The sequence below is a fragment of the Engraulis encrasicolus genome, chromosome 7, assembly GCF_034702125.1.
Source record: "Engraulis encrasicolus isolate BLACKSEA-1 chromosome 7, IST_EnEncr_1.0, whole genome shotgun sequence".
Taxonomy (NCBI): Eukaryota; Metazoa; Chordata; class Actinopteri; order Clupeiformes; family Engraulidae; genus Engraulis; species Engraulis encrasicolus.
The window spans coordinates 56,631,707-56,657,571 of NC_085863.1; the positions used below are offsets into that span (position 1 = coordinate 56,631,707).

Below are 25,865 nucleotides of genomic sequence, written 5' to 3' on the forward strand. Positions count from 1 at the left end.
CAGACCCAAGAGCGAGACAATGAGTTTTTATTAACGTAAATGACAAATCAGAATTAGCTTTCCTCTGGCCATGAAGAGACTAAAAAACAAAAAATTAAACAAAACAAAACAAAAAAAAAGAATGGTATTGAAAGCCACTCGCATGACAGAGGTGCGCTATACTCTAAGAAGGAAATAGAATGCGATGACATCATCGAGCGGAGAAGATGAACTGGAACCCAGACGTCCGGAGGGGTGACACAGACTTGATGAAATCAATTTAAGAACTCTCCGCTTCCCCCCTCAATAAAATCCTGGGGGTTTGCTTGAATAACTTATAATAGGTAGTATGCCTTTATGTCTGTCAAAGCTTACAAAGCAAAAAAAGTGCAACAATGGTGCAGAGGTGCCATTAGTTTGGTAATTTCTGTCTCTAAAGGGACAGACCAATTACAAAAAAAGAGAAAAATCAGATTTCTGTTTTGAAACAGCAAAAGATAGAGAGGCTGGGCTGGGCAATATGAACTAAAAGCTAAAAAGAGAAGAGGAAAGGAAAAAAAATAAGGAAAAATACCTCTGTCAACACAAGTCTAAGCTGCCTTCTTCCCCTGGCCAGGTGACATGGTTAAGTCTCTCCACAACAACAACAAACAAAAGAGAAGAAAAAAAATGAAGAGACAAAAAAAGGAAAGAAAAAAAAGAAAAACGCTCCAAACATACTTGTCACCATGGCAACATTCCAAGGTGTCTGGAGTTCTGCTGCCCCAAAGTTCATTCAACTGGCTGGTTCCAGCAGGGGGCTCTGGAGCACCAGCAGAGCAGAGCAGAGCCACCCCAGCCAATCAACCGACCAGCCATCCAGTCCGCCAGCCATGAAGCAGGCCGCTCCCTCCCCACACTCCTCTGCCTCACTGCTGAGACAGAGAACCTCAGAGCAAGGCAATATTGTGGGCCAGGGCCAGGGCCAGAGGCCAAAGCCAGGGCCAGGGCCGTGCCAGTCGGAAACCCCACGCAGGGAATCGCTTAGTCGTTGGGGGGGAGGGGAGAGACGGGGGCGGCCGCTGTTCCCTCAGCACCCCCAGAAGCGAGGGCAAGCCAAGTCCAGGGGTCTCCGGGTGTCTTTTTATATCATTTTAATTTCATATTCAAAAATATGTTCATTGTGAGGGTTGTCCATGTGTTGGGGGGGCTTTTTAACGTGGTTGGTCTCTGGCAAAAGCAGCAAGTGGCGCAGCGGAGGCATTCAGTCATCACAATCCGACAGGGTCTCATACTGCTCCGAAAGCAGAGGCTCGCGCTCCCACACACGGCTACCCGGGGTCCCGGGACCACCTCCACCACCACCACCAACTCCTCCTGCTCCACCGGGCCCGGACGCAGCAGACGAGGGCGGGGGTGCCTGTGGTGGCTGCTGCTGGGACTGCAGGGAGGGTGAGGCCATGGAGGTGGGCGGTGTGCTGCTCAGCATTCGCATGGTCAGCGGGTTGTACGGGAACTGCATGGATCCTGTTGAGAGGGGAGGGGAGGGGAGGAGAGGGGAGGTAAATGATGGTAAATGGACTGGATTTACACTGTTCACTGTTGCCTGAGGTGAGGTGAGTCTCAGCTCACCTCACCTCAGCAAGCCCCGTCTCACCTCGTCTCATCACAGCTCACCTCAGTAAGCCTCGTCTCACCTTGTCTCATCACAGCTCACCTCAGTAAGCCTCGTCTCACCTTGTCTCATCTCAGCTCACCTCAGTAAGCCCTGTCCTCCCTCCGGCTCATCACTGATTTAAGGACACTAGAGCACACCTGCTGACACTTCACCTGCCTTAAGAAGGCAGACTTTGCGGTCAAACTGGTGGGTGCACTGTTAAGGAGCTAGCTGGCAGGTCAACCACAACAAAACAAAAGCAGATTTCAACTGGTGTTTTCCTATTTCCAAATTGGTTCAGGATTTTAAATCAAAACAAGGATTTTTTGTTGTTGTACTAAATACACAATAGGCCTTATTTTAATATTAACGTCATTCAATAAGCCTGGTGAGACGACTGGTTATAGTCATTTTGTATCATTTAAGGGGTGCTTGGCACACCTCAAAGTAGAACTTTGGATTTGAAGCATTCTCTTCTCACAGAAACAGAGCATTTGCATTCAGTAGACCAACTGAATCTAATGGGACTTGCAGCACGGTACAAATACAGGCCTACACGTCTGCTGTGCTAAATGTCAGTCCAGAATGCATAACTTCAAGGGCCCATGTTCACCACAAACAAAGACGGATTTCACTTTGATGTTGTGGGTGATCCTGAACTGTAACAAAATGGATGAATTAATTGTGAAAACAGATAACGATAGTGAATTCAGGCAAAGCAATCTCTATGTTTCACTGAGACTTGGCTCAAGGAGGGAATTTCCTAAGACAAATGCTATGGCAAAATACCCGAAGTCTGTTGGCCAGCCCTGGGAAAATTTGACCACAATTTAATACAACTGCTTCCGAGATATAAGTCAAAGCTGAAATGGGAGAGGACGTTCAATTGTGGACTGACGAGGCTAGAGATGATCTGAGTGACTGTATGGAAGAGACGGACTGGTAAGTCTTTTTTGACTTCAAATGACAACGTACATGATTTGACAGAGACCATTTCTTCTTGCATTATGTTCTGTGAAAACAATATTATTCATAGAAAAACAGTACGAATTTTCCAGAATATCAAGTCGTGGATTACTAGTGACTTAAAAGACTGTATTAGGCCGGATTCACACAAGAGCGCGGCGGAACGGCAGCGAGACAATTGAGGTCTTTCTGCTTCATTTCGGCCGGTGTGTTCTACTCGGTTCTACCGCGTCAGCATGTGCAGCCAGCCCTGTTCAAAATCCCTCCCACAGCCAAAGCTTGTTCGCTACTTCGCCATTCATTTCAACGGGACACCGCCGGCCACTGCCGTACAAAATCCGCTCAAGTTCTATTTTCCAAATGCAGAGTGGAGCGGAGCGTCTCCCGCACCGCTACTGCCGGAATGTCACGTGTTGGTGTTGATTGAAATCTCCTTTTAAGTTAAGTGTTATCCTTCCCAAGTTACAGATTGTTTTATACAGGGAGGTGGTGTTGATTTTGTTCAGCCATTGTTTTTCTGCAACGCTCTGAAGGCCATGATGTAGCAGCTGTACAATATAAAAGGCTTACAGCATTTGGCATGCTGGTACATGAATAGGTATAGTCTGCAAAAAAGTCCATGTTTTAAATATTCCCACATATTCACAGAAGTCCCTCAATGTTGATCAACATTTTATTGCAGTATTTTTCTGTGCTCTGTTTAGGCCTTCAGAAAACATATTTGTACTCAACATAGGCTCTTGGGTGTTTTGTTCTTACCGGGGTCGGTAGAAACACCCCCTGCTCCTCCCAGGGCCAGCAACCTATGTCTAATATGCTCACTGTGCCGTATGTATGACTATTATGTGCAGTGTGAGAGGGTATCTGACCTGTTGTTATTACATACAGAATAACAGGGTATCTGACCTTTGGAGGAGAGACTGTCCCTCCAGGCTGTCACTGTATGCTTATGATTAGAGGTACATTATCTGACCTGTGGAGGAGGGCCGGTCCTCCCAGGCCCAGCTGGGGGGCTGGCGGTGGTAGTCTCCCTCAGAGTGGACGGAGGAAACTGAAGACGGCCGCTCCCCGCCGGAGAAGGCCTGCCCGGGGTTGGGGGATTTGGACTTGCGGCTGCTGCTGCTGTTAGACTTCCCCTGTGGCAGCTTCTGTTTCCCTGTTTAACAATTACATTACATGGTTAAGTTTAACAATGTCATGACATAAGGCTCTTTTCCGCTGCCGGTTTTCTGGTAGGCCAACAGCTCCACACAGCACGACTCGGCTGCCACTTTTTGCTTTACGATTGAGCTGTGTGGTGCCCAATCGATGGGTAAAAAGTGGCGGCCTAGTCGCGCTGTGTCGAGCTGTAGGCCTACCAGAAAACAGCCAGTGGAAAAGAGCCTATGTTCAAGTTGGAGTCAAAAGAGTTAAGAGTTACTGCAAATTCTACAAGTTCAATCTTCAAGGTCTTACTAGTTCACACACTGACCGACACAGCATCCTGTTTTTCAACAGAGTAGATGCAAAGTATGCTAGCATCTTGGTTGCAACACAAGGTCCCATTGGAAACCTACTAAGTTGCTAACTGGTTAGCAATCACACTTTCGAGAAACAGGGTGCAGCAGGTACAGCGAGTATTGACATACAATCCTCAGTCTAACCACATTCTCCTTAATACATATTCCATTCAATCCATGGGGCGCAAAAGAACAATAGTCAAGTGTTACTGGAGGTATTGCAATCTTAACAAGGAAGTGAAGTGGCATGTACCTACCTACGGGCAGAACTACCAAATTAACAAAGTTTATAAATGTAAGAATCTCACAGGGTTGGGATACAAATACGCAAATCATATTAATGAACACAGGGCTATGTACACTGAAATGTCAGCCATCTGTTTTTTTGTGCAAGTGTCCATCTGTCTGTAGTCAGTCAGTGTGCGTTCGTACCCATATTGGGGGAGGGGTTGGTCTCCTGTCGGCCCTCGCTGAGTGCCATGCTGCTGGGGTTGCTGGGTGTGGGTGCCCGGGGGTGGGGGGGCTGTGGCTGTGGCGACTCCTCTGGCCGCTCCTCCATGTTGCTCATCAGAGCCTTGCGAATGATGTCTTCCAGACCCAGATTGCTGGCTGGGTCACTGAAGGAGTGGTTCCTGGGGTTCACTGTGCCTAGAGGGGAGGCAGCAGCATTAACAGGAAATACAGAACGAGTATGAAGAGTCTCATTTGTCTAAGTCATGTTATACCAAAGAGTTCCATTGTAAGCACCAGAACAGAGCAAGCTCCTTAGAGGAGTGAAACATCTTTGAAGCTGTAAGCAGTTGCCTACAACTTAACTCTTGTGAAAAAACACCTACAAAGAAACAAGGATACATAAGAGAACGGGGAAGGCATATTTCTGAAATATTTAAACCAGGAGATGTAAAGACCAAGAGAGCCCCAAAAGCAGTCAACAGAATGTCATTGATGCAGATTGTGTTATCCAGATAATTTACTTGTAAGCAAATGGACTTCCAGAACCAACCTTCCAGAACAACCATAAAATACTTAGGAAGTTGTTTGGAGAAGGAGCGGTGCATCTTTAAAGGGACACTGTGCAGGAAATGGTCAAAAAAGGTACTGCAACTATGCTCATTGAAACTGGGTTGCCTATTGCCAAATTCGATATTTACATGAAAGTTTACCAAGTAATAAACAAATATTTTCTAGTATGGTCCAAGTGGAGTCATTTTTGCAGCTAAAAACGGCTGTTATTGGAAATTCAAAATGGCGGACCATGGAGAAAATCCCCCTTTTCATGTATGAAAAGTGCAATTTTTCCAGTCATAATGAATACTTAGAATTTGATGGTGGTGGTAAGAATTCATGAAAAAGGTAACATTAGTGAATGGTCAGCATGAATTCTGGAAATAAACAACTAATAATCTCATACAGTGTCCCTTTAAGAAGCTCAAAGACGCCCAGAGATAAAACGTGCAGAAATAAAAGATTTGGAGATTAGAAGACAACAGGGTACATACTTGAACTGGTTACTGCGGGCAAGTTGAAGATCTCTGTGCCTGGTTGTGCAGTACCTGCAAAGGGGAAGGAGAGACTCCTGTAAGACCGAATTCATAGAAGGCTAAAAATGGAAGATTGTCTAATTGGCGGTGACTGTAATCATTGGCCGAACTTAATGGATTGAAGTGTCTGGTTAAGAATCAAAACAAAAACATTTAGAGGGGGTTTTATATATTGTTACATTGACTGCATTTTGGTGTAAAAACAAAGATTTCACACAATTCCATTATCACAGATACTTAAGCTAGTTTAAGAAAATAAAAGTCCTGCCATTAATCCAAACAGTTGACTATTATTACCACATCTCTTCTAGCCAAGTCTATAAGCTAATTAAGTAAAATCAACTGTTATAAATGCCAAGGTAAACCTAATATACAGGAGAGAAATTCTACTTTGAGAGGGGATTGGGATTCCTCTGCCCTCTTAGTTATCGGTGAGGATTTCATCATCCGTGCAAATAGCTAAGCCAAGGAGTGCAGAGCGGGCCACACACACACACGCACGCGCACACACGTACCGACGTCAGAATCCCCAGCGCCCTTCTTGCGAAAGATCTCCTGCTTCTTGAATTGCACCATGGGGGAAGTGTTCTCCAGCTTGGCGAAGAAGGAGGGCTGGTAGCTGCCGCTGCCAGGAGAGCGCGAGTCCATCCTGTAACCAGAGAAAGGCCACCGGGGTCAGGGGAGTAGAGCAGGAGAAGAGCAGCATCATGGGTGCGTGGTTGGTGGTGCAGCAGCCAGGGTGGGCACGGGACATGGGGGTCATTGACATTTTTTGAGTGGCAGACATCAGGTTGGTGCAACCACAGCTAAGGGCACTATTGTATTGCATTTGATGACTCCTTTGGTCTTTACTTTATTATCTAAGAAGCGTTATTCATTGCTTGTACATTCACTCATTATTAATTCATTATTGACTAAATCATGGGCATTAGCTGCTGTACCACTTTACCTCTGCCACTAAAAAACAGCAATGGCCCACAAGCAGGTGGAGGGGAGGGATGTTAGAGCCACGATAGGGCCGCATTTACAAACATTTAAATCTACCTGGAAATGGACAATAAAACAAATATAAGAGGTGAAAAAAAAAAGCTATGTATCTATTTTCATTGTATGTTGGGGGTAAAAGTATCTGTATAGGCAAGTACAGAAATCAATGTACTAGTACATTGGTTTTCCAAAAAAGTGGTATCATGCATCCCTTGAATATAGCGTATGGAGAGGGAGGGGTGGAGGAAGGAGGGAATATGGGGAAGGAGGGGAGAGGGGCAGGGCTTGAAGGGGGGTGTGTGGGCACAGTGCCCATTTTCCACTCCGTTGGGATGCCAAGCGGAGCGCCACCACCGCCACCACACGCAGGGCAAGGGGATTAAAGGGTGGGGTGGCATTCCCCACATGAGTATGCAGAGCTCGAATGCCAGGCTGCACACAGACACACACACACCCAACCCTAACTGGATTTTTATTACTGTACACACACACACACACACACACACACACACACACACACACACACACACACACACACACACACACACACACACACACACACACACACACACACACACACACACACACTAACAAATCTAAGCACATGCACACTGTCTAAATGTACATTCTGCTGACTTGGCTTTTCTTAACCAGGCCACACAAACTCATACACACACAAGTACACACACACCTCTGCTCAGACATGTCAGGCTCTCTCCTCTGGCTCTGCATTAGGCTGGCGGAGGCCTCTTGCTTGTCCATGCCTGGGTAGCTCTGAGGGGGAGAGATGGGCTCGTAGCCCTCCAGTGGCCTGCCTACTCGCTCTGGGGATTTACCTGGCCTGCTGACGGAGAGGCAAAACACACCAGAAATACTGTAAATGACTAGACATTCAATTACATTACATTCAATTCAATTCCAATTTATTATTGTGTGGCATCACCACAGCATGGTCTCAGTACACTTAGCAAATTCATGATTACTATTATCTTATCTTTTAATCAATGGAATATTAAACATAAATTACATGAGCAGAAATGGTGATCAGAGTTACATCAAAAGGGGTTAACATTTCAGATTAAAAATAAAAATGCAATGAAATGGTGAAATAATTAATGAGGCTACTATACAATCTAATCAAGCATACTACAATTGGCCCACTAAAAAAATTTAGAGAACATGAATGTTTTCAGACTGGCCTTAAAAATGTCCACAGTGCCAGCATCTCTAATATCACGTGGGAGGCCATTCCACAATGTTGGGGCACTGAAAGCAAATGCCCTATGACCTGCTGATTTCTTTAATACTGATGGGATACTTAGAAGACCAGCATTTGCAGAGCGTAGTGGGCGTGCTGATATGCACAGCATTTCACATTATTACGCAAATAAATTACATTTTTCGCTGTTTCCCCAAATAATCAATAGAAATGACAGTCGTCATAATTTTCAAGTCATCAGCCATTGTAGTACAATTAAAAAGTTAAAAAGAACGAACCTTCCAATGATAACGGTATTTTTTAAAATAATAAAAAACTTAAAATGCCCAAAAGTGCTCTGTTCCAAATTATTACGTAAAACAGTTCTAACAACATTCTAACTCGCATAACATCTAACTCACATAACATCCCATTCATTTTCAATGGGGTTTTATGTCTGGTGAGTTAGAATGTCGATACCACCAAAGCACCTAAACGTGGCATGGAAATCTACGGGTATATTGAAGAGTGAAGTGTGGGTCACCAGACCAAACAAACAGAAACAGTTAAGAGCAAAGCATCAAGGATATCTGGGCTTCCATAACTCCCATGCAATGCCCTGCCATTGACTTCAATGTTAAATGCAGCATTCCAGTTACAGCTTATAACCAAGTTTTGAACATTCAAATGTAATTTAGAAGGTACCAAATGCCAACTGTTTTGAAAAAAAGAAAAGAAAGAAATTTGGATTACAACACTACGAAACTGTTTTGCGTAATCATTTTGAACAGAGCACTTTTGGGCATTTTAAGTTTTTTATTATTTAAAAAAATACCATTATCATTGGAAGGTTCTTTCAAAAACTTTTTAATTTTACTCTAATGGCTGATGACTTGAAAATTATGACGACTGTCATTTCTATTAATTATTTGGGGAAACAGCGAAAAATGTAATTTGCGTAATAATGTGGAATGCGGTGTATAGGGCAGAAGGAGCTCACTTAAATAGGCTGGACCAAGCTTGTTTAATGCTCTGTAAGCAAGGAGGAAAAACTTGAAATCAGCCCTGGCTTGTATAGGCACCCAGTGGAGAGAGGCTAGAAGGGGTGTAATATGGCTGCACTTTTTTGCTCTCATCAATACTCTAGCTGCAGCATTTTGGACAAGCTGAAGACTCCTTGTGGTTGTTGGTGACACACACTCGACATCTCTGTGCGTATGTGAAGATAAATGTGTGCATGTACCTGGGAATATACTATCGATCAGGGAGAATCGCTGCTGTAGATGTCTGTATATCCAAACATTTGTCTGTGGGTGTGTGTTTGTACAGGAATACTGTATGAATGTACTGTACATTTGTATAAAAGTATGTGTAAATGCATGTGTGTGCTGTTCATATATATAGATGTACATCTGTAAAGACATACATCTATTTGTGTATTGAAATGTGTAAGTGAACATGCACAAGTGTGAATGTGAGAGAGAGAGAAAAGTTTGGGTTTCTGCACCTATAGGCGGCCCACCTGGCTCTGGGCTTTTCTTGGGGGGCAGCGTTCTCCGGTGACACACGATTGGCCGGCCGCTGGTGAAGGGGGTTGGGGTTGCTAGGCAATGCATTCTCTGGCGGGCTGTAGTTGCTCGGCACTTTGGGGCGGCCCGAGCCGGAACCAGAACTAGAACCCGAACCAGGCACATGTTGAGCCGAGCCGCCCTGGAATGTGGCTGGCGCTGAGGAGGAGGATGAGGAGGATGAAGAGGCCGGGGGAATGGAGGGTGGCGCTGCAGGACTGCGCTCCTGGTTAAGGGCAAAGTCCCGCGTAATGATTTGCTGTGTGGGGGAAAAAAGGGCAGTTAGTAAATCATCAAACATACATACAGCGCCGCCAGTTAGTATTGGCACCCCTTAATTTTATTTACAAATTGTGCAATATATCCAGAAATAAATGGAAATATACACAACTTTTACCATCAGGATCTTTTAATTGAACATTATAAGATATTTGGAATTGTCAAGTATTTATTTCCAAGTGCATTTTGTAATTTCAAGCAAAAACATTTAAAAGGGCATGTCCAGGAATATTGGCACCCCTCCTTCAAGGGTTAATTGCACACTATTAGACAGCAATGGCAGCCTCTGAAGGTTTTGGTTTTCATCAATGACTGTGTTCTTTCATTTTTACAACCAATCCACTGTGCATTTGGTTGTGTTCTTTGGGTTTTTGTCTTGCTGGAGTGCACATGATGTTCAACTCAAACCAAGTGTTCTTGCCATGGTTACACATTTTACTGTAAATGATGATACCTGTCATGCCATGATGCCTGTCATGATACCTGTGATACGGTCAAATCCTCCAATACCTGATGCAACAATGGGGTGACATAATATTATGGATAGGACACCATGCTTGCTTTTTGGTAGGGTGTCCTTTTCCTTAAAGACTTTCTTGCAGAGTATGCAAACATGCTGTTTGTGTGAGTCACTGAAAAACTGTGCTATTGCTTCATCTGACCTTAAAACATTCTCAAAAGGGCTGTGCTAGGCCTGTATTTTTTCATACAGCCGTCAGGTGTTCCCTGTTATGACTTTTATTAAGCAATGTGGTCTGCCTTGCTCTCCAACCAAAAGGCACTACTTTGTGTAGTGTTTAACACGGGTTGCTTATTGAAAAAAACTACTCAAAAAAGTTAAAAGTTGACCGTCAGGTCTGTAGATGTTAGTCCCTGTGTTTTTTCATTATTTGCACCGACTTCCAAAGACTTTTATCATAATATCTTCCTCTACCCCCCACATCCAAGGATGTTCTTTACAGCTCCATGTTTGGCAGATTTCTGAATAACACAACACAGTGTTGAAAATGGTTTACCAAGGTCTTTTGAGATGACCTTTTATTATTTGGAGGTCTTGGTTTTGTAAATAATAGTATTTGTGGTGTCCTCAGGCAGCTCCTCTGTCTTCAGATTGGTGAAAGACACACAAGATGTAACAGGTGGCTATTTAAACACAAATATCATAATTCCTTGCCTAATTCATGTTCTATGGGCAAAAGCAATTAGTCAAAGGTGATTCCCATTTGCGATTTACCATAATTGAGTCAAATTAGGTTTCCAAAATGTTATCCAGTAAAGGGTGCCAATACCAGTGATCCCGGGAACTTTACCATCTTCAATTATTTCCCTCTCATAGTTTAGTATTTAATGCTGTTGATATTTTTTATATTTAGTTTCAACCACAAGCTATCTATAGAAAAATCATGGTTGACCATATTATTTGTTTTCTGGAGATATGTCCCATAATGTACTTAAACTTCAAGGGTGCCAATAGTACCTGGCGGCACTGTAAGTCCTTGGCTTTAATCCTTTCTTTGTTTTCTTTTTTCTTTTGGGATTTTAAACATCTGTTTATCTGATAGGACAATGAGAGAGACTGGAAATGACTGGGGACAGAGAGATGGGTAAGGTTTGGGGAAACGTTCTTGAGGTGGAATCAAACCCATGTCTCCGACGTAAAGGTATGGCCCCATGAACATGCAAACCCATTTATGGAGGGTTGTCTTCTCGCATTGTTCTACAACATCCCCAACAGCAGACTGTTTAACAGTGGTCATGCAATACAATGGGCCTCCTTACCGAGATGTGGTCTGCCAGGGTCATGACGCGGTGCGTCTGGGCGGTGGGCTGCTGCTGGGGAGGGGGTGCTGGGTCGCGCTCGACGGGCTGCCGGTAGCGGCTCATATCATACGCCCTCATGCCACCTGTGGAGAGGAAGATACATTTGTTAATGTACAACCCTGGTATAACAGCGACTGGGCTGAGTAAGCATGATACGGAGAGGAGATGAGGGGAGAACATGCAAGACACAGGTGTAGAAAGGGAGACATGGAGAGAGGAGGACGCTGCCTCATATCAAAGGCCCTCATGCCACCTGTCAAGCAGAAGGTACGCATGCTAATGTATAGCCCTACGACAGAGAGAGAGAGAGAGAGAGAGAGAGAGAGAGAGAGAGAGAGAGAGAGAGAGAGAGAGAGAGAGAGAGAGAGAGAGAGAGAGAGAGAGAGAGAGAGAGAGAGAGAGAGAGAGAGAGAGAGAGAGAGAATCCTGCAGGTTGTCAATGTGCTCTAGACATACTCTGTACCGAGACAACCCTATGGCAGAGCTACAGTGTTTTGCCACATTGAGCTGGGTTGCCTGCCATAGATTAAGGTCTAAGACTGAAGCGTTGTGAATACGTGAAATGGTCAGTGTGGGGGACTTTTACAGATTTTCTGATTACCAAATAGCGACCAATGGGTCATCTCCAATGCACATGCCAGCTGAGGTGTGCGAAAAAAAATCGCAAGTTCCTTGTGGTTCCTCTAAAACGGTGATTCTCAAACTGGTGGGCCAGAATGGTATTCCCAATGGGCCCTGAAATAATTTAATAAAAATCGAAATAATATTTGTTGTTCTGTTGCTGTTGCCTATTTGAATTTAATTGTCTATTGGGCCAGAGATGGGCCCCAAACAATTATGAAAATGGGCCCCAAGTTGGAAGATATTGGAAACCCCTGCTCTAAAACAAGATACAGTATCCTTCGCATATCAAACACATTCATTTATGCTATTCATGACCTCAGGCCGTTTTGAACCCGGGTCGCCGGCGTAATGGTATGGCCAAAGCACTTACATATCTTGGGTGTAATGGACGCCATACCTGAGGGTGGCTGAGGAGGCTTCTCTGTTGGGAAGGTGCTCTCAGGCTTCTCCTGGCTTTGTGCTGGGGAGCTGACGGGGCTGATCACCTCAATGGCTCCTCCTGAGTGGGCATCATACCGACTGGACACTAGAGAGGGGAGGAGACCACAGATGGACATTACATTAATTTACATTACAATTTAAGTGACGCTTTTATCCATAGTGGCTTGCAGTTATTAATTACATTGATCACAGTCGATTACAGGTAGAGTATAGATGATAGTCCCTGGAGCAATGCAGGCTCAAACCTACAACCCGCTGATCGCAAGACTACCTCCCTAACCATTAGGCCATGGCTGCCTTGTTATACTCTTTGCTGCAATAGGTCATTTACACATATTAACCAGTACAGCATGTTTGGATTGTGACGGCTGAGGAGTGAATTCGGTGCATACAGTTGTGCTCAAAATGATAGCATTGACTTTACAAAAGGTGAGTAAATGTCAAAAATTCATTAAATACATTGTACTTAAATGAGCAAAAATGCATTTGGGACACATTCACTCCACATGATATTTAACATGATATTTCAAAGCAAGAAAATTGGGAAAAGTAATCCAATTTTATAATATTTCATAGAGAGATAAGAAATATAATGTTAAAAACATATCAGTATTGGCATGCATCTTTGTCAAAAATGTTCTTTACAAACTAACACATTCTTGATAATTCAACTTTGCCAAGCATCCTAAACTAATACTGTTTGTTGCATAAACATGTTTCTAATAACAGTTTCGCATATGTGGTGCATGGAGTCGACGGAAACGGTCAACAGCTTGTTCTTTTTTCTTTTTTTTTTAAACGATATTTTTTGGTCTTTTTGACTTCATTTATGATAGGATAGTGAATGTGGTGATAGGAAGCGAGTGGGGACAGAGAGACGGGGAAGGGCTGGCAAAGGACCCGGGTCAGCCGCATGGTAGACGAGTGCCGTGAAATTCTATTTATAACCAAATCCCGTTTTAATGTCTACATTCCGTAATTCTGTCCACGTAGGGCCCTACTTGTTGAAACATTCATTTCAAAGGCATTTCCTCTTCAGTATAGGGCAACATGACTTCTTCCAATATCCTGATATACTCAAACTGATCCATGATCCCTGGTATGTGGTAAATCGGACCAAAACTGTAATGTGAAAACATCCCCATATCATAATGCTTGCACCATCATGCCTAACCGTCCTCACCGTGCACTATGGCTTGAATCATTTGCTAGCAGGACGTCCGACCAACAGTCTCTGACCCTTAAACCAAAAAAGTACAATATTATCTTATAATGGAGGTGAAAAGTATCATGATGGGGATGCTATTTGTACTACTTTTGTACTTAGATGTTAGTCCTATTTACCGCATACCAGGGATCATGGATCATAGATCAGGTATAATTTACTCACCTTTGTAAAGGCATTGCTATTATTCTAATCACAACTGTTGTATAATAGGGCTGGAGGATATTCTCTGGATATTAATGGAGAATTATACCACAAAGTCACTAGTTTGCAGATATGATGTGATATGGTGTCGATCCATGTTTGGCTTTTGTTGATATGCCTGTACTTTAATAGAAATTGCCAACACAAAAGAGTTCACTGATAATAAAGCACTATTTTATTTCATGTTGGGAGCTTGGAACAGATGTGTTAGATACTCAGCGAGAGAAACAGTGTACTTACAGCTGCCAGAGGAGTCCGAGCTCTGGGAGCCTCTCTCGCGGGCGTCCTTGTCGGAGGCGATCTGGCGTGTGATGATGTGGTCGATGAAGTTGGCGGCGGTGATGGTGGTCTTGCCTCGTGTCCTCAACTCCTCCTCAATGCGCGACTTGGTGGGCAGGTTTTTCTCCTTGCCCTGGCCGCCCACCAGCCCTGCTGCTGCCTCAGTGTAACCACCACCAGGGTGGCCCTTGACCCCGTACGGCGAGTGCATGGAGCGGCGCTCTGCCTCCTGCTGCTCGACGAAGGCTGCGGAGGAGGAGCGGCCGGTGTCTTCATCACGCGTGCTCTTGGCTGCTGCTACGTCCATCTGAGGGGCGGAGGCAGCCGCGTCCACCAGAGCAGCCAGGGCCCCAGCCGCCGTATTGTAGCGAGAAGACTGGGCAGCGGCTGCAGACGAACCCATGGGGCTGATATAGGGCGACATAGAGAAGACCAATTCAGAGAATACGCTTTATTACATTTTGATGAAGGACTGAGCGTCCGAAACGTTGTGCCATGAAACTTTGTTTCTTTATCATTTCCTTTCAGATGCAGAGAAGACATCAGAACACAGAGAGTGGGATACACAAGCAGTATAGGTGCTTCAAATCATTAACCATAAAATTACTGGAAAGAGAACTACTGGTGGAGCTTGGTGGCCTTGATTCAATCATCCACACCTCTCTTGGACATCTTCCATCACTATACACTATACATACTATACTAACAACTATAAACAAAATATGCATAGGCCTACTCAACAAAAACGTAAGGATAAGAATAACATCCACATAATACTGACATTACTTTTTCCAGTAAATGTCTTTGATCTTGTAAATTCCGTAGCCTAGTTCATACGAAGCGGATTCCAAAAAAGTTGGGACACTTTGTATTTTGTGAATAAAATCAAAACGCTGGCATTTTCAAAACATTCAATATTTTAACAAGGTAGAACATTATGTACAGACAACAAATCAGTTGTTAAAGTCAAGCAGAAGTATTGTTTTGAGGTAATTACGTGATCATTTAAAATATCACCCTTGCAACAAATCCCAAAAAAGTTGGGACAGGGCCAATAAAATGCTTTTTATATTGGATAAGATTAAACACAACTCAAGGGATGATGCTGAACAGTTAAATACTTTGACTGATGGCATAATTTTATTCAAAAATTAGATATTTTGATGTGCGAGACATGATTTCAGCAGCTCAACTGATAGGTATGTTCTTCAACTTGCTTACCTTTTATTACGCTGAATATGTGGCATATCCTGACTGCAACAAAACAATTTTGTGACCTGTTTACTCTTATGATGGAACCACACTGTTCGAACATAGTAGAGATTGAAATCGGCCACCATTATGGGACAATATCTAAAGGCGGTGCTCCAATATATAATGCCTTGGTAGCTATGTTTACTGTTTAAAGACTGTATGTGTCATTCAACATTCATTTTAATGCTCTACATGAGTAAGAAGACCCTAACCAAGTCACCTCTGCACCCCCTTACCATCATATATGCTGTCTTTCAGACTGACCACTAAATCAAGCTGAAGTATTAATTTTCTATATAACCTGGAGGGTGCATGACTCCATAATTTTCAAAAAGGATTAAATATTTTCCATTCTGTAATAAGAGGACAGTTTCACATGTCTCCTAGGTCCATAGAATGAGCTTTTCCGCGCATGCAACACTGTTAAATGTCTGCATCATGTGCATTAATCAAATGTTGTGTTTATGGTCATTTTTTCGAGAGCTGTCATTGATGGAGTGTCATAGTTTGCTTATTGACCACAAGTATGTCATGGTCTCATAACTCGTGCAATGATTACACAGAACTCTATATTACAGAAATAGGCCTTATATGCTTGCAATTTTGATCATTCAATCTTTCTGTGTAATAGATAAGTAATTAGTCCCCCAAAATCTTCGCTGCTGAGTGCCACAGCCTCTATGTGATGGTATTTTATTTGTGCATTCATTTTGGCAGTCAATATAGTTCCTTTTAAAATATTCTTCCTTTATAATTTTTAGAATTATCCAACTATTACAACATGTTTTGGCCCTGTCCCAACTTTTTTGAGATTTGTTGCATGGGTCAAATTTTAAATGATCACATAATTACCTCAAAACAATAATTCTGCTCGACTTTAACAACTGATATGTTGTCTGTACATAACGCTCTACCTTAGTAACATATTAGATGTTTTTAAAATGCCAGCATTTTGATTTTATTCACAAAATACAAAGTGTCCCAACTTTTTTGGAATCCGCTTGTAGTTGTTGCCAACTTCTGCTTGTTTTCTACCAGTCTGTCATGGCCAGTGTGCTCTTCTACGCTGTGACTTGCTGGGGTGGAAGCATTAGGAAGAGAGATGCTGGACGCCTTGACAGACTGGTGAGGAAGGCGGGGTCAGTGGTGGGCATGGAGCTGGTGTCACTCACCTCAACAGCTGAGAGCAGAACACTGAACAGACTGGACTCTATTATGGACAATCAGCATCACCCCCTTAACGCCACCTTCACTAACCAACTGAGTCTGACAGACAGACAGACAGGCTAAGGAGGTCCTTTGTCCCTTGGGCCATTCAACTGTTTAACAGTATAGAGAAGGACACTAAGAAGGACATCTTTATTGGGGATTGGACTGCCTGAGATGCCAGAGCTGGCCCAGATCTGTAAACTCTTGGCATGTGTGTGTGTGTGTGTGTGTGTGTGTGTGTGTGTGTGTGTGTGTGTGTGTGTGTGTGTGTGTCTGTGTCTGTGTCTGTGTCTGTGTCTGTGTCTGTGTCTGTGTCTGTGTGTCTGTGTGTCTGTGTCTGTGTCTGTGTCTGTGTCTGTGTCTGTGTCTGTGTCTGTTTTTATGTAGCTACTTGACACCTGAATTTCCCCCTGGGGATCAATAAAGTTTCTCTACTCTCTACTACTCTACATGCATTAACTTTTCATTAAATAAGATGTATAAAAAATAGTTTCAGAAATGTGGCTAATTTGGCACTCTGCTCCAGTTTAGAGATGCTGTAGGACACAGGAGCTGGCCGGGGCACTTACACGAGGGGGGTTATGACGCTCTTGCCGCCCTGGAAAATGCTGGGCCGTTGCTGGTTGGCCCCCTCTTGGGCCCTCACGGAGGGCGAAGGGGAGCGCAGGTAACTATTGCTACCAGGCCTGCTACCCGGACGCTCAGGACCTAAACCGGGGGTTGGACAGACAGAGAGAGAGAGAGAAAAAGAGAAGAAGGACAGCAACCGTTTAGTTACACAACCAGGCAGCGATTCAGCATGAGCACATGATGTATGACATCCTAAAAATGTTTCGTATACATTAAGGGTTTTGGTCTTGCAAGGCCAGACAACAAATTGCCTGCCTTGAAAGCCTGGATGATAGGACGTTGTGAATTAAGGCCAGATCCCCAACTGACAAAAGTTCAACAGCTTACATGAAAACCTCCTTTCTTTACGTTCTACAGTGTATATGCATGTACGTAGGTGTACTGTAATATATGGAGTCCCTAAGCCTTGTGGGCTCCTGATCAAGTTTGAGCACTCCCTCAACGGCAGTCAGGGAAGCCGGCGGGGCAGGGGCAAAGGGGTCAGTTGTCCCCGGGCCCATGGAGAAGGGAGTACCAGAATTGGGTCCTCATTACATTGTATGCACTGGGTGGGGCTTTTCAGATGACTTTGTCCTGGGCCCGGCCAGAGCGCTCAGTGGTACCTGGAGGTAGTGGATCACAATTTGTTCCTGCGGCCAACACTGCTCATAAATTCTCCATCGGCGGGTTTTTACCTCCGCGAATGTAGTCGTTGGCTGTGGCCGAGCGCTCTCGTTCTCTCTCCCTCTCCCGCTCCCGCTCCCTCTGCTCGCGTTCCCGCTGCTCCTTGTCGCGTTCTTTCTCTCGTTCCCGCTGCTCGCGTTCGCGTTCACGTTCACGATCACGGTCACGCTCCCTCTCCCGCTCTGCACCTCCTGCAATAGTGGCATATGGGTCAGAGAGAGAGAGAGAGAGAGAGAGAGAGAGAGAGAGAGAGAGAGAGAGAGAGAGAGAGAGAGAGAGAGAGAGAGAGAGAGAGATGTGGACATGCAGGGAGACCGGGTGCAGTTCTCAAGTGTCATTGCTAACTAAGTTACCAACTTATTTGGTTGCAATGCAATTTCCCATTGGGAACCTGCTAACGACACTGTTGAGAAATACCCCAGACCAGACAGACAGACAGACACAGAAAAAACAAACAAACAACAGAGGCCAAAAGCGAGACGGGTGCAGCTGCGATAAGTTGTCTCCAAAGGAGATGTTGGATGGCCAAAACTGGTCCGCATTAGGTCTTGCTTTGCCTTATTTCTCGTTTTATTACAACGGACAGAATATTATGCCTTGCACATTTTATGAAAAGGGACAAAAACATCCCTTCCATCATGTGTGAGCGTGTACGCTCCACATGCAGACGGACGCGATGCAAAGCCAACGATGCTGGGGAGAAAAAAAACACCTGTCCCCGATCACCTCGTTTAAACGCCAACTGACTCCCTGAAACATAATCCCCTGAGGTTAAGAGGTTTATCTCTCGTTTGTAATGTCAGCGGGGGTCCTGGGGAGCTTAGGAGAGACAGTGTTTGTGTGTGTGTTTGTGTGTGCACATGTGTGTTGAAGCCTGAAACTGAGTCAGCCCCACTGCGCTGACCATGGCGGGGCTCCAAACACACACGCACATACTGCATGCAATGCACACGCGGAAACTTGCACGCACAGTACGGGGCCCAAACTGCCCTCCCCGCCTACTTCCAACTGTACTGCTTACTCCACTGACATGACATGACACCACTAAGGGGGTGAGGAGGGTTGCTGTGCTGCTAAGCCAAATAAATTGAGTGTGTGTGTCTTTGTGAAAGTGGCACAGGCTCATGGTCACTAGCGCAAGTACGGTAGGATAAAGGCTATGTGTATCACTGCTAGCCTAGTAAACTAGAATTACTAGATGACCCCAACTGGCGGCCAAAAATATTTTTCGCCTGTTGACTTGGTCTGGGCCTGGGGAGTATATTCCAAGAAACTGTCTTAGTAGTAAACCCGGTAAAGGTAACCTTGAAGTAGTGGTGAAGAGGACGTGGGAGAGTCTGGAGCTCTCATTTTCTTAGTTAAATTACACCTGGGCACTGTCTATTAGCATCTTTACCACTTGCTGTAGGTTAACTTGCACAGGTGTATCACTGAACCAAGTTCAGTACCTTTGTCCCTGTAGGATTGCCACAAAAGGCATCAGCCTGGGCCCACCAATCACAACGCAAGAAGAGAGAAGAAAGACTACGGCTAACAGAAAATGGTCGTTTGATTGGTTATAATGTTGGCCGAGGCAATTTTAACCATAATGGCAATGGTTGAGTCCTATCCCCAGCCCTCCGCTATCTGAAATCCAGACTAAAATATTAATCACGGCAGATAAACTGAACTGAAATGTATGCGGTTTAGAATAGGTGCCAATATTTGGTGACAAAAAAAACACACAAAAAAACCACAAAGACATACACAAACACACATAATAAACACATAGTAGACACATACAGTAGTAGATACATAGTAGACGCAAAGTAGACAAGGCCCGCAGAGCACCAAGATACCGCTGTGAAATGAGCTCTTCTTGCTGCAAACCCCCAGTTTGACCTTCAACTGCAGTGCTCGGGTCACAGTGCACCGCACAGCACCAATGACTGCACCAGGGACATTAAGGAAGGGTTAGGGGGTTGGTTCTTTAGGGGCTCTGGGTTTATTTGCGCGAACAGCACTGCTGATGAAAGAGAGAGAGAGAGAGAGAGAGAGAGAGAGAGAGAGAGAGAGAGAGAGAGAGCGAGAGAGAGAGCGAGAGAGAGAGAGAGAGAGCGAGAGAGAGAGAGAGCGAGAGAGAGAGAGAGAGAGAGAGAGAGAGAGAGAGAGAGAGAGAGAGAGAGAGAAGCACCACCCACAGACAGAGCTGGCCATCTCACTTCAAATGTAAAGGACAGGGATGGAGGGAGGAATAGTGAGGCTAGTGCACGGAGGAGCTGAGGAGGTAGGAAGGAAGGGCTGTGAGATACGGAGGGGTAGGGATGTGGAGAGTGGAGAGTGGGTACGGGTTGGTGTCCTCACCTGCAGGCATGGAGGCTTGGTTGAAAGCACTAGGAGAGAAAGGGGGCTGAGCTCCAGGGAGGTAGGTGAGGCGGTCAGACAACAGGATAGGAGCTCGGGGCATCTGGGCTAGATCAATTATACCTTTTTGCAAACAGAAGCAAAGGGCCAGAGAGGTGAGCACAACCAAATAAAGAATAGGGAAACCAAACCAAATTCAAGCCTCTCAATGAGGCAGCGCCATCCACACACATCTCAGATCTCCAGCGTCACTTCATTGGCCACCATTTGGAGCCAGAGGACTGTCAGCAAGTTAGAGCAACATTTCAGCTAGTGATTGTCATCAAATTTTCCAGTCCTATGGAAAATGCTTGGACTAGTATTTGTATTAGTAGTTTTTGCTATGGGTGGATGCGGTGTGGAATAGTGGATAAAGTTAAGCCAGGTGCCAGTGTGCAAGCCTGGTTGAATCCCAATCAGCATTAACATTTAAGAACCAACAATTCACTTAATATAGTTCTCATGTTGTTACACTTACCCATGTCAAGGATGCTACAGTCTCACAATGTTTGAATGTTTTTCACAAGTTCAATTTGAACAAATTAAAGTATATGGAACAATTTGAAGGATTTCATCAGGTTGTAGATAAGCTGGGGCAAAAAACATAGTGAGTGGCCTAAGCCCTGATTGTTGCATACTGATGGTTTGGGTGGTTGAGCAGGCAATTTGGTCAGGGTCATTTGCTTCTGTTCATCTGGAAAAGGTTTGCCACTAAATCACACTTATCAAACTAAAACAACAACAACAAACACCAACCACACGACAGTCGAACACATCTCTTGCATACAATTTCATTAAGACACACTCACATACTCACACAAACATGCTTCATAGACACGCACACAATGCATACACAGACACATGTATACATGTGTACACAGACACATGCATACAGATACATGCTGCATAGACACTAAGGCCATACCTCGTGGTCCGGGATGGTATGCTATAGGGATCTGGTGTTCGCGGGGCGAGACCACACGTGCCATGGGCATCTGCTGCGAGGTGATGTAGTCGTTCAGGATGGTCTGCCTCGTGTTCTCCATGGTGTACAGCTGGTACGTGTTGTGGTAGCCTGTGGGAGATGGTTGCCGCGGGAATATGTACGCTGTTTTGGGAAGGAGGACGGTCGGCAAAGAAAACAGAGATACCCAAAAAGGCGGGGAATTGAGCAGGACTTGTGGTTCAAGTCCATGCAGCACGCCTGCTGCCTCTAATCAGCATTGGGCAGCACAGTAGTACAGGAAATGGCTCATAAATGGATCAGGCTTGGAGGTTATGTCCATAATATATATTTTAAATATATTCGTGGGGTAAAGATAACCCCGTGAGATGGAGCATCCCATTTATAAACAGGGTCACCACCTTTTTACAGAATGGGATTTTACCATCCCGTTCTGTAATGTATGTAGCCTGTCTTGATAATAAAATTAGCTTTTTTTCGTTCAATGATATTCATAACTGCCCTGCCTTCCCTATACCAGGGTAGTACTGAATGACAAAGCGGTTGTCAACAAGCCAAGCGTCCCCTTACCTGGGTGGAAAACAAGGTTGGGGTCCAGGTGGGGGGGCAGGTGCGGGGGTCGGTACACCTCTCCGGGCATGACAGGGCGGTGGTGGGGGTCGAAGTGTGAGGCAACAGCCATGGGGTCGGCGCCGGCCAACACAGGAGACTTGGCGGGAGCACTGTCCAGGCCGCTCGGGGCGGAGAGCGCGCTCTTCCGTTCAAGAGACACCGGCTTCCCGGATGAGATACTACCTAATGAGACGAGATCACAATTAAAGAGAAGTGAGACTGAGCACGCTGGTCTTTTAGTAGAACTGTCTAACGGTCAAAGCAGTCAAAATAAACAATGGAGGAAGCTCTCAGGCCACACGTACCTTCCTGTCCCCTGACAAGCAGTGGAGAGGCCCTGGACATGGGGCTGCCGTAGGAGACGGGGGTGCGGCGGGCGTTGGCATCCTCGAACATCACAGGGCTCACCTGGGCCTTGCCGCCCTCCTGATGGGAAGAGCATTTGTGAATTTGTTTGCTTAGTTTATTGTCAAATACGCAGCTATGACTATTTCATGGGTAAAACTGGTAAATTTTAAAAACATCAATGAAATAAATAATTTAACTGAGCAAGACATACAGTTTATATATATATTTAAATGAAAACATTTATCCCTTTCTTCTTACCTGGTGGGTGGATCGCAGCACTGTGTTGGCCACCACGGTGTGTCGCACGCGCTCACTGGAGGACTTGGCCTCCTCGTACTTGGCCCTCTCTCGCTCTCGTTCCCGTTCCCTCTCCATGGCCTCCAGCTGTGCCAGGGGCAGCTTGCTGGGGCTGGTTAGGAGCGACTTCACATTGTGCTTGATGGCCGACTGCTGTAGAGGGAGAAGTGGACATAACAGGACGAGACAGGAGAGTTAAGTCTTTTATTCTGATTTATTTATTCTGGTCATGAATACAACTCATCCAGATTCACTCCACGAAGGGAATAAAAGTTCAGGAATAGGACAGAGAAAGAGTACCAAAAAATATATATAAAATATATTTGTTCAATATATGCAAGAGAACTAAAACTTAACTAAACTAAGTTAATTACTACTTGGTTTCCAGAAATGATGCATTTTAAAATCGACCTTCCAACAGCTGGCACACTGTACCCGATTTACAGAGCCCTCTCTAAAGTTAAATCACTGTGGGATTTTCTTTTTAAAGTGCACTGTGTGATATTTTAGTAGCATTTCCGGAATTCATACTGCCCATTCACAAATTTTACCTTTTTCATGAATACTTACCGGTGCCACCACAATCAACTTTCAAGTATTCATGGTGACTAGGAGAACTACACTTTTTTTTACATGAAAAGGGGGATCTTCTCCATTGTCCGCCCTTTTAAATGTCCAGCAATAGACATTTTTAGCTACAAAACTTAGTGTACTTTGGTCATATTTGTAAATACTAGTTTATTATTTTATAAATATTAATGAAAAGATCAGCAGACAGCACAGGTTCAATGAGCAGCATAGTTGCAATACCTACTGGCCACCATCCTACACAGTGTACCTTTCGAACACACTTCGAAAAGGGTTGACGCTTTACCTGGTTGACGGCCCCCTCCAGGCCGGGTGTCTTGCGGCTGTCCTGGCCCTGCAGCTCCTGGCGGGGGATCTCGTGGATGGAGCGGCCCATCTCCTTGATGGTGTTCACCCCCTCGTAGGGCTTGCCTTTGCTGATGCCCCCATCAAAGGTGCGGATGGGCGGGCTCTCTGTCTTGATCTGCTTGCCGTACTTCATACTCTCCTCATAGGCCTCCACCGATGGCCGAGGCGTGCCTAGACAAACCACCAAGGGAATGATTGGCATTTGTATTAATATTACACTAAAAGTTTTTAACAAACCCCTAATAACAACAAAAGTAACCAGTTATCATGTAATTTGACTTTTATTTAAATTTAACAAAATCAATGGACTGTCTTGCATTCCAAATCTGTCAAATGAAAGTGAAGAGTGAAAATTCAAGTTAAGAATGCCAAATCAAAATCCATAGCTTGTGTGTGCGTTCCTACCATGCATGATGGACCCTGTGACCACTGTTCGGTCCTTAGACTCTGGGTGAGGCCCATCTCTGGGAAGGGTCCTGCTTATTAGTCCTGGTAAAAAAGAATAGAGATTTGTAAAATGTTTTAACCACTGTAAACAAAGACCGTGCCATCAGGTAATGGCACGTCATTGGAATTCACACACCCATTTAAAAGCCTGCTAAATGCCTAAGCCCTTTTTGGGAAAAGGTGCCCTCAGCCTATGGAAACCTATATATCTCAGCCTCCGAAGCACATGCAAACATGAAAAAGTTGCATTTAAAACCTAAGACCATCATTATGCATTAAAAGGCGTCTGCTAAATGCTAATGTAATAGTTGTTCATTCAGCAGTAACATACCCACATTTTTAATACAAAAATCTAAAATCTCATGAGCCTGAAAACTGTCCCCATGCAGCTCCAGGCGCCTAGGTCAATGTTGTGTATATGCAGCATCCAGTATCGATGGGTTAATCATCTTAACCATGCCCTCTCAGCTCTTTACCTTCATATGGTATGCCATCCCTCCCGGGATGTGCTCTGGCCCCCTCCATCATTTCATAGGAGCGCTTCAGGTCGTGGCCCGTCCTGGGACTCCTCGTACCCTCCCTGGGGTTCTTAATGGCTATTGAGGAGAAATGAAAAACATTGTTTACCATTTAGCAATAAACTTGAGCACTACATTCTTAATTTGTACAAAGGAGCATAGAGTGAGTGGTTTGAGTGTAACACAACAAGCGAATTGTCATGACAGTTCAGGTATGTACACTGCTATGCATGCAGTACTATTTTGGTCTATTTAGATGTTTAGCTATTGCAATACGTGCAATATGTGCAGTCAGTTATGAGCAAGGCTGTGATTCACTCAGCAGTCACAACACATTGCAACATTCCAAACTGTCACTGTATTACCGGGCAAATACACAGGCCGCGACAAGAGCAAGGCGAGCAACGGAAGTATTTGACTTTGTATTGAGTCGCGCAACAAAAGTGATTCTGGAGACTAGAGGCGATTCGCACACCGAGAGCGACAGTTTGTAGTTGAACTCCTGGCTATGTTATGCTAATGAGCTATGACGCGGTTCAGCGACAGGCTGCGACAGCCAATGACTGTATAGAGGTCAGTGACCACAGCCAATGGGAATGTTTGAATGCTTGCTTTCTGCTTGTAACGGACATACTATAGACGCTTCAATCGCTCGCTGCTGCACAGAAGCGATTCTCTGTCGCTTCAACCGCGTCGCTGGCTGTGTATTTGCCCGGTTACATCATCACAGAGAAGGTAGATATGCCTGATAGTCAAACTGAATTAAGAAATCATCTTCAACCCGCCCAAAAGGTTCACAGGAGTTTGGCAGGAACTTAACTTTGGTATTTTCCACAAATAAAAAGCAAGCTATTTGGAAATGTCCAGATTTTAGATGTAAGCAAAGCAGTCCGATTGCATACAACTAAACTTTTGGAATGTTCTCATTCATCCAGATCATGCTGTCCACAGACAAGGTTAGTAAATTGCTGTCTCTCACCATCATAGGAGAGGATGTGGCCCTGTTTGCCCTCGTAGATGACGTGGCCCCCCTTGGCCATGGCCTCCGCCCTGCTCTTCTCTGAACTGCTCAGATCCTCTGTGGCCAGCTTGGTGATGGTGTTCTTCAGAAGGTGGTCTGCCGCTATGCTGGTCTGAGGCAACGCCGGTGTGCCCTAAGGTAGGAGAGAAATGTGTTTTTCATGTCATTTGTAAACAATAGAAGAAAATATTTTGCCCCCAAACGTCCATCCAAGGTTCAGAAAGTAGTTGTTTTTTTAATCAAACAAGCTTAGAATCATTTGCTTAAAATTGACATTCAGTAAGACTGCAAGAGCAGCAACTATGTGAAGTCACTTGTGCAGGAAAGTTACTTTCTG

The 25,865-nt window shown here is 44.6% G+C and overlaps 1 protein-coding gene across 15 annotated transcripts in view; it reads right to left on the minus strand.

Moving 5' to 3' along the window:
- Window positions 1-10: 10 nt before the first annotated feature.
- Window positions 11-25,865, minus strand: part of ncor1 (nuclear receptor corepressor 1) — a 114,081-nt gene continuing 88,226 nt past the window's right edge. For 6 of the 15 annotated variants that reach the window (XM_063204074.1, XM_063204081.1, XM_063204077.1 and 3 more), the window contains 21 exons: window positions 25,487-25,661; window positions 24,466-24,585; window positions 23,948-24,031; window positions 23,481-23,713; window positions 22,568-22,759; window positions 22,267-22,387; window positions 21,920-22,144; window positions 21,311-21,493; window positions 20,347-20,469; window positions 18,015-18,194; window positions 17,280-17,418; window positions 14,209-14,654; window positions 12,496-12,624; window positions 11,433-11,557; window positions 9,314-9,633; window positions 7,300-7,452; window positions 6,137-6,270; window positions 5,580-5,633; window positions 4,513-4,728; window positions 3,555-3,737; window positions 11-1,485 (listed from right to left, as the gene is read on the minus strand). In XM_063204074.1, coding sequence (XP_063060144.1) covers window positions 1,223-1,485; window positions 3,555-3,737; window positions 4,513-4,728; window positions 5,580-5,633; window positions 6,137-6,270; window positions 7,300-7,452; window positions 9,314-9,633; window positions 11,433-11,557; window positions 12,496-12,624; window positions 14,209-14,654; window positions 17,280-17,418; window positions 18,015-18,194; window positions 20,347-20,469; window positions 21,311-21,493; window positions 21,920-22,144; window positions 22,267-22,387; window positions 22,568-22,759; window positions 23,481-23,713; window positions 23,948-24,031; window positions 24,466-24,585; window positions 25,487-25,661 — 3,798 coding nt within the window. In that variant the 3' untranslated portion in view covers window positions 11-1,222. The remainder of the gene's footprint in view (window positions 1,486-3,554; window positions 3,738-4,512; window positions 4,729-5,579; window positions 5,634-6,136; window positions 6,271-7,299; window positions 7,453-9,313; window positions 9,634-11,432; window positions 11,558-12,495; window positions 12,625-14,208; window positions 14,655-17,279; window positions 17,419-18,014; window positions 18,195-20,346; window positions 20,470-21,310; window positions 21,494-21,919; window positions 22,145-22,266; window positions 22,388-22,567; window positions 22,760-23,480; window positions 23,714-23,947; window positions 24,032-24,465; window positions 24,586-25,486; window positions 25,662-25,865) is intronic. The other 9 variants (XM_063204086.1, XM_063204087.1, XM_063204079.1 and 6 more) reach the window with 6 other exon arrangements.